Below are 9,357 nucleotides of genomic sequence, written 5' to 3'. Positions count from 1 at the left end.
TATTTTATAGCTTTAATATCAAGGGTTTTCGTATAATGAGTGAAGAGACGTTATAAGATAATTGAAAGGGCAATGTAAACTAATGGGTCGAATTAAGAGTTAAATTATTCGCTGAACATCTGAGTTAGGAGTTTAGCTTCACCTATCCCTTTTATAGATAACCAGAGCCTCTTTCCTAAGAACCTTATAGAATCCCCCTGAAAGCACTTTTAGGACCATGATCTATCCGCCGGTAGTCCTCCCTATTATACTATACTAGACCGGCCCGGATAGTACTAGTCCCGGAGCCGATTCGACCGCCTATCCCCGAATACTATACCCTATCTAATCCCCTTTATAACTGTTAAGATATATTATTTCCTTTTATTTAAGCTATCCCTGGCTTCGATAAATTATACCCGTGATATCACGCCCCCTCCTATAATGCTTATATCCCTAGGAGTAATATAGTTAACCGGGTACCCTTATAAGGACCCTCTTTTATCTAACCTATATCCTCCGGATATAGCTCCGAAAAAGACGACTCGGCCCGGGACGGTACCTAACTACGAATAGCTTAAGTTAGCCTATACTAGGCTTTTAGCTTATAAGCCACTATTCGTATCTAGGTTATAGCTATCCTATTATAGGACCTTTTATAAATAACTTATTAAAGCCAGAGCTAAATATAACTATAAAGATCGACCTTCTTTAACCTTTAAGCTATTATAATAAAGCCTAAATAAAGCTTTATAAGTCCTTTAATACTCCGCCTTTAAACCATTATTAAAGGTTTTATAAATAACCCGTAAATAATCGGATCGCCTAGTTAAATATAAAGCCTATAGACTTAAAGGAGTATACGCGACGCTTTATTATTACCTAAATAATAAACTATAGGTACGCTCTTAATATAGTAGGTATACCTAGATTATAGAGTAGGTAAGAGTGACTATGTAGGCTTTACTTAAGGTCTAGTAACTATTATAGAATATATTCTAGCTAGTCCTCCTAGCTTATTATTATTTTCCTTTTCCCTTCTTTACCTATTCGAGTAACTATTATAGCCTTATTATAAAGTTCTATTTATAAGTTAATCCTTATTACCGTATCTTAGCTATAAGGCATTATCTTAGTGCTTCGTCTTAAGTTCTCTAAAGGTCTTCTTATCGCGTTACGCGAGGTCTTTAGCCGTCCCTTAGTTCTAGTAGTCCTAATATCTAAAGTAGCTTATTATAAATATCCTTTATACGAATAATAATAATCCCTATTAATAATATACTTTAATTTTATATAGAATAATAATATAAGTGATTATTATACGTGTTTTCCTAAGCTTAACTAACCCCCGTATTCTAGTATAGCTCCTTAGAAGCATTAGTTATATACGGCTAATAAGTTAGCTTATTAGCTCTAGTCTACTAATAACTCTCTCGCTAAAAAGCCGGCTTTACTTAAAAAGTCCGTTACTCCTATAAAGGATAGTAAGAAGGCTGGCGTTAGCCTTAATACCGCTACTAATAAGACCTCCGTTATTAAGGATAGCGCTATTAAGAAGACTATTAAGAAAGGTAGCACTAAGAATAGGTTAATTATACCCAGCGCGGTATCTAAGACGCCCGCTAAAGTAAAGGGGCCGGCCGCGCCTAGTATAGAGTTACTTATAACTTCTACTAAAGCGCGCCTAAATAGTAAAGGGTCCGTTATACCCGGCGTAGTATGTAAGATACCCGTTAAAATAAAGGGGTTAGCCGTACCTAGTATAGGGTCGTTTACGACTCCTACTAAAATAAGGGGCCTAGCCCTCTCTACTAAGAAAACCTTCGTGGTCCCTAACTATTAGGTTAGCTAGGTTCTTACCCGGTTTTTCTTAGTAATTAGGTTAAACGATAGTTTAACCGGTGGCTAGTCTATTTGCGGCTAAAGGACTCTGTCTCCGATACTATCGGACTATAAGGGTAATAATAATAATAATATCGATAATAGTATTATTAACTATAAAAGGGATATAACTATATCGGGTAGCGCTAATAGTCTCCTTTATATTAGTAGTAATAGAAGCGGAGATAATAACTTTATCCTTAGCGGAGGTAAGAGCCTCCTAGGTAATAATATCTTCGGTAATAATAACGTTACTAATAAAGGTCCGGGGGCTAATAAGGGCGATAATAAGGCTATGCCTTCGAATAATAGTAATCCCTTAGGCCTTTACCCGGTCTAGGAAGTGGTTATAGGGGGCAGCCTCTATGACCCTCCTTATTAGCGGTATTACTTAGGATTCCTTAATATTATCTTAGATAGCTAAGGTCCTATTATTTTTCATTTATACTATAACTCTAGTCGATAATCGTTTAAAAACCATTATTATTAAAAGGACTAGAATAGTAAGAAATATAAGGAGGTATAGTTATACTCCCCGCCCGCTATAGACCGCCCCGGTATACTAACCCTTTCCTAGATAAATCTCTATACTAGTCGTGTTATTATCGCTTTATAAGAGGTACTCGTTAATACTATACGCTATAGTGGTTTTACCGATAAGAAGCTTATAAGTTATCTCTCCCCTGTTTTATTTATATACTCGTGTTAATTCCTTTTTATTAGCGTGCCGCCTATAAGCTTTAGGAGGAGCTACGCCGAGTATACGCTAATAATTAGCACTATAACTTCTAAGGTTTTAATACGGCTTAGTATAAGCGTTATCGGGCCGATATAGTTATGGAGGCTTAAATTCCCTTATATAATATTTAGGTATAGGAGTCTTATAAGTAGATAAAAGCCCTTCGTTAAATTCGCGACCTTCTACGAGTCGCTAGCGGTATTAAGACCGACGGTGATAGTAATACTAAGAAGTATTTCGTTAGGCTATAGGTATAGAATAAGAAATAGATCTGATAATCTAACTTAGCCGGCTATCGTTTATATATTATACGGGCATTACTCTGTTTCTTTTCTTTTTAGCGTTTATAATATAATATAATAAATTAGTAAAATAAAGATAGTAACACGACCCTCCGGGGCTATAGTATAATGAATTAATAATAACACTAAAGGACCTTATAGGGTTATAATAGTCTTTATATTTTCCGAGCCCTCTCCTTTTACCGATTATAATATTCCTAAAGAAGTTCCTCCGGGATATAACGCCTCGGTTCCTAGGTGTTATCCTTATGCCTATAATCCGCCTACTTAACTAAATACTACCTCCTTTTCCTATTAAACCGATAAGCTAAAATCCCCTTTACCTTATACTCCCCCGACTCTTATAGCTCTATATCCACCTTTATAGGCTTAGGAGCCTAACTATTATAAGACCGCTAAGGCTTTAATAAAGAGATCAGGAAAATATTATAAATCTTTATCGACTATAGGAGGTCTAGCCTATAAGCGAGACTATAATAACCGATAACTAAGGTGATATAGTACGGCCCGAGGTACTTATCTAAGAGTTTCTTACTAGGCCGCTTTTACTTAATATTTTTCGAGGAGACTAAAATATAGTCCCCAACCTTAAACCGCTATTAAGTCTATCCGGTATTATAGAACCTCTTATAAGACTCTTAAGCCTTCCGAATAAAAGTTTTTATTACTTAACGATTAGCGATTAGGTGTTTTACCCGTTATTTAGCGGATACCGCCTTAATATTTAATAACTTAGGTAACCGGATATTATTAGGGCTATAAGGGTTATAGCCTATTAACGCCATGGAGGGCGTTTATTTAATTACCGAGTACTACGCGGTATTATAAGTAAACTATATAAGGGATAGCTTATCTACCTAGTCGGTCTGCTCCTATAAGTAATAGCTACGAAGGTAATACTTAATACTCTGATTCTAACGCTTAGTCTGCCTATCGGTCTAGGGGTAGAATATAATGGATATTTAATAGTAGATGCCTAAAAGACTATATAGGGTCCTTTAAAACTTACTTATAAATAATAAACCCTAATCCGAAATAATACTATTTAGTAACCCGTAAATACTAAAAACTCTTAACTATAGGATATCGGCTAAACCTTTAGCGGTTAGCGTATTATTATAAGGGATATAAAGGGAATACTTTATATAATAGTAAACTATTATAGGGATTATATCCTTTTTCTTTCCGCCCTAATTAATAGGAGGGAGACCCGTAATAAAATTAATCGAGATCTTTTAGAATAAATAAGACGGAACTAAAAGACTAGCTAAGAGGCTATAAGGCTTATACTATCTCCCTTTAGTCCTCTAAGATACCCTATACGTAGGCACGAACTTTTTTATATCCCGGGATATATACTCCTAATAGAATAAGTCTAAAATCCTTTTAATCGTTTTACCGGAACTATAATATCTAGTGGTGGGTTTATCCTGGAAGGCCTCTAGGATCTTCTTCCTTAACCCCTATATATCTAGGATAAAAAGGCGACCTCTAAAAAGGATTAGGCCCTCTTTATCCCTTAACCACGGGTCGGATAACCGGTCCTTCTTAGATAAAGAAATATAAAAGGGATTATCCTTTTAGGTATCGGCCACCTTTTCCTTTAAACTTAGTAATAAATCCTTAGAAACCCTAGGTGCTCTATCCGCTTTCTCTATAACCCTTAAGACAAACTTATAGGTAAACCTCTTAATAGGCTTTTAACGCTCCGCGTCTAGGTCCGCCTACCTAAAAGCTATAGCTTCCGTAATAGACTATTAGCTAGGTTCTAAGCCCCTAGTCGATACTTAATCTTAAAGTCGAGTACTAATAGCTCCTTTAGCTATCGCGTATACTATAGCTTAATCTTTCGCTTATTGATTAGGTACCGATAATTAAGGTAGTCCGTTAAAACTTCTACTAGGGTCTGGCTATAGGCTAGGTAGTGCCTTTAATACCGGAATACTTTAACGATAACTATTAACTCTATATCTAAAGTCGAATAGTTTAACTCCGTACCCCTAAGCTTCCTTAAAGAAAACACGATAAGATACTATCCCCGATCTATATACTAGCTAATCATCGCCCCTAAAATAAACCCCGATATATCTGGCTTTAATCGAATAGGTAATTTAGGATTAAAATACCGTAGAACCGGAGCCTCCTAAAACCTTTAGTATAACTTATCGAAAGCCTCCTTCTCCCTTATAGATAACCCTTTTACTCTACTCTTCTTCGCTAAGTCTAAGAGCGGCGCCGTAATCTTTAAATAATTCTTAATATAACGCCGGTAGAACCTAGTAAACCCTAGGAAGATTTAGATAGTCTTTACCGAGTTTAGCTCTTCCTAATCGCGAATAGCCTTAACCCTAGACTAATTTATATAAACCCTATCCACTCTAATAATAAACCCTATAAACTCTACGTCTTAAGTCTTAAACACATACTTCTTAGGATTCGCGTATAATAACTACTCCCTTAACCTCCTTAGAACCTCCTTAATATATACTGGATAGACTTTAAGGTTCTTATTATAAATTAAGATATTATCTAGCTAAACTATATAAATCGTATCTATTAACCTATTTAATACCTAGTTAATATACCGTTAAAAGCTAGCTAGGGTATTAGTAAGCCTAAAAGGTATAACTAAGTACTTAAAATAATTATAGCGAGTCCTAAAAGCTATCTTTTACTTATTACCGGGTCGTATATAAAGTCGATAATAGGGGTCCTTAAGGTCTAGCTTAGTAAAGACCGTTAATAAGGAAAGCCGGTTTATAATTTTATATATTAATAGGAGCGGTATACGGTCTTTATAAGTAACCTTATTTAACCCCCGATAATCTATATATAGTCTTAACTTCCTACCCTTCTTCGGTATAAAAAGAATAGGAGTACCTATAAGGCTAATAGAGTAACGAATCTAACCTTTAGTAAGGGCGCCTTAAAGGTACTCCTATAACACCGCTAACTCTTCCTCCGCTAACGGGTAAACCGGCCTAAATAGGGGCGTTTTCCTTTCCGCTAACTTAATTCCGTGGTCCTACTAATAGTAACCGGGTAGCTTACCGGCCTCCTTTATATTAAATATATCTAAGAACTTATAATACTACTCCGGCATAGCTACTAATAACTCTTCTTAACTTATACGTAAGGGGTCCTCCGGGGATTCGGGTAGTGGTTTAGGTAGGGGAGTAGGCGTGGTTATATCCTCCGAGATATAAGCCTAAACACGGCTAACCCGCGCTACCTAAGACCTAATAAGCCTAATAGTCACTTTCGCCCTATTCGTAGGCCTCTTTAACTTCTTTTATAAACCCATAAACTTTAACTCCTTCTTCTAAATCCGAAATATCTAACTCTTTTCTGCCTAGTTAACTATTAGGTTATACTTAGTTAACTAAGGGATCCCGAGGATAACCTCTAACTTATCTTTACCTAAATCTATAATATATAACTCTATATACTATATCCGTATATAATTCTAACTATCTATAATCCGAATTATAAATAAGATCGATCCGAGTATCTAGGTTATATATTCCTTTTTTAACTACCTAACTTCCTTAGGGGGTCCGGTAATTATTTTATTAGGGGGCACTACGTGTTTATTAATAATATCGAAGTCGGTAATACTATCTAGAATTATAACTTAATAATCCTATCCACTATTTAGTTATATATTCAGCCTTACCCTTACTAGACTAAGGGAAGGGTCTAACTTTAATAGCGCGTTATTCTAGGCCTAACCCTATACGGCTTAGGGTAGGGCCTATACCTAACCTAAAATAGGGTAACTAAGGGCTATAGCCTTCTAATTAGGGTTAATAGCCGAGGTAAAACTTTAGCCGGCCCGCCTATTCCGTAAGCGAGGGTAAAAAGGTCGAATATAGCCCTTATCTCTATATTTATAATATTTCTAGGGGCCTAAGAATTCCGAGGTTCCGTTAGGGTTATCCCGCTATTAGGCCGGGGCAGTAATAATAGCCGCGGTTATAATAGCAGAGGGCATAGGCGAGTCGTTATAAGGACTACTAGCTTAGGATACCGAGGGTTTATTATTAGTTCCGTTCTTCCTTTTATAACCCTAATTATAGGGTATATAATAGCCGCGATCCTAATTAGACGGTTTACCCTTATAAGATAACGTTACCTTAGCCTAGCGAGCCGCGGTATTTAACTCCTAAAAGGTCTTAGGTAAAATCCTAGCGATAATTTAATCGCGTAGAGGTTTATTTAACTTAGATATAATAAACTATATACGCTATTTATTAAGAAGGGGGATAAATACTTTATTAAATAAGGAATCTAACTTATCGAGAAATTAGTTATAGGTCTAACCGGGTTACTAAAAGGCCTATTCCGAAAAGATCTATTCCGTAACTAATAACTCGCGGGTCTTATTATTAATTAATTACTTAGTTAGGAAGGCCTTTAGCTCGGCCTATATCGCTTTTATTAAAGAACTATAGGTCCTCCTTTAGTAAGCTTACTAATAGGACTTTATATTCCTTTTAAGGTAACTAGCGGTAAAGTAGACCTTCTTCGCCTCCGTTATAAAATTAGCTAGATTAAGGTAAAAGCGTTCCTTAATCTTTTCTATAAAGGTTCTAAACTAGTTATATAACTTATTATCCTATTTTAGGGTAGGAAGGTTTACCTTAAATGGGTCGCCACGACCACCTTAGGGATAGTAATAGTTTATCGAATAAGGGGGTGGGGTAGTATCCGGGTCCTTATTATAATAAATAGCTTTTGGACGCTCTAACTTACGTTCTCGCTGTTTACGTTCCTTATAATAATTTAGGAAGAAGTTTAGCTTCTCGGGAAGTAGTTAATCCGGAGGATAATTCTTTAGTTCCTTAATATTATACCGTATATCCGATTAAGGGTAAGACGGTGGCTTTATAGTGTTAACCGGGGGAGCCGCGGGTGTTTTATGCTAAGGGATTATAGGAGGCTTACGCTAAGGTGCTAGAGGCAGTTCTGGCTATAGCTTTAAAGGGCCTTATAGAATAATAGTCTTTTATTTATTAGGTAAAGGCGCGGTGGTATTACTTTTAGGACTAAGAGATAGCGTATACTTATAAACCGATTTATAATCCCTATCCTTAGGGGGAATAATACTAAAACGCGTATAAGGAGGTATAGTTATTTATTAGCTAATAAGTAAAGGTAAATTATACTTATAACTCTTAACGGTTATTATACCTATTAAGACGGTTAAGCGAATAATAGATTAAGGGTTTTTATATAAAAAGTAAAAAGACCTTATAAGATAATTAAAAGGGTAATATAAACTAATAGGTCGAATTAAGAGTTAAATTATTCGCTAAACCTCTAAGTTAGGAGTTTAGCTTTACCTATCCCTTTTATAGATAACCAGAGCCTTATCCCTAAGAACCTTATAGAATCCCCCTAAAAGCACTTCTAGGACCATAATCTATCTAGCGGTAATCCTCCTTATTATACTATACCAGACCGGCCCGGATAGTACTAGTCCCGGAGCCGACTCGACCCCCTATCTCCGAACACTATACCCTATCTAATCCCCTTTATAACTATTAATATATATTATTTCCTTTTATTTAAGCTATCCCTGGCTTTAATAAATTATACCCGTGATATTTAAAGGCTCGAGTTATTCCGACTATACCACTTGGTTATTCCGACTATAGTTCGGACATAGACCCTTTGCAACCATAGTCGCAAACCACTTCGACGTCTTTTTTTATGAATTTGATCGCTCGGACTTAATTACCGGATAGCTTTGTTTGTTTGTTCGAGCTAGTAGCAGCAGTAGCAGTAACTCCTTTGTCTTCGTCTTCGTCTTCGTCTTCCTCTTTGTCTTCCACGTCCACACCCACGCCCACGCGACCGCGGCTATCTTGTTCTCACTTTATATAACGAGGTAACGGAACGCGCTGCCTGTATCTTAACGACGTATCTTAACGACGTATCTTAACGACGTATCTTAACGACGTATCTTAACGACGTATCTTAACGACGTATCTTAACGACGTAGATTAACGAGTAGATTGACGACGTAGATTGACGATATAGATTAATGAGGAAGATTGACGATATAGATTAATAAGGAAGATTAGTAGGAAGATTACGAATGGTCTACTAAGTAGGTCTAAACTACAGTCGGAATAACCAAGTGGTATAGTCGGAATAACTCGAACCTATTTAAATAGGATCTAGGCTTATTTATATACCTATCCTAATCCTAGTCTTATTTACGACTATAATAAAGACCTTAATATATTCGGTTACTCTAATTTAAGCTAGTCTAATATACTAAAAGACAGAACCTTAATAGGCGGTTATACCTGCTATATAGGGTTAAATAATCCTATAAGCTAGAATTCATAAAAACAAAAAACTATAGCCTTATTATCTATAAAAGCCGAATATATAGCTTTAATTAAATCCTATAAGGAAGTCGTATATATCTATAACCTATATCAA

The 9,357-nt window shown here is 36.1% G+C and overlaps 1 protein-coding gene across 1 annotated transcript; it reads left to right on the top strand.

The window, feature by feature from the left end:
* Positions 1-217: 217 nt before the first annotated feature.
* Positions 218-8,798, top strand: ACRALDRAFT_209227 (uncharacterized protein; the record flags this gene model as incomplete). Its single annotated transcript, XM_071022586.1, has 3 exons — positions 218-232; positions 8,590-8,606; positions 8,675-8,798. The coding sequence occupies 3 exons, from the start codon at positions 218-220 to the stop codon at positions 8,796-8,798; spliced, it is 156 nt and encodes a 51-aa protein (XP_070876202.1).
* Between the last annotated feature and the right edge of the window lie 559 nt (positions 8,799-9,357).

Source organism: Sodiomyces alcalophilus (genome assembly GCF_042370955.1).
Source record: "Sodiomyces alcalophilus JCM 7366 unplaced genomic scaffold ACRALscaffold_3, whole genome shotgun sequence".
Lineage (NCBI taxonomy): Eukaryota > Fungi > Ascomycota > Sordariomycetes > Glomerellales > Plectosphaerellaceae > Sodiomyces > Sodiomyces alcalophilus.
This window is presented reverse-complemented; position numbering and strand designations above follow the sequence as displayed.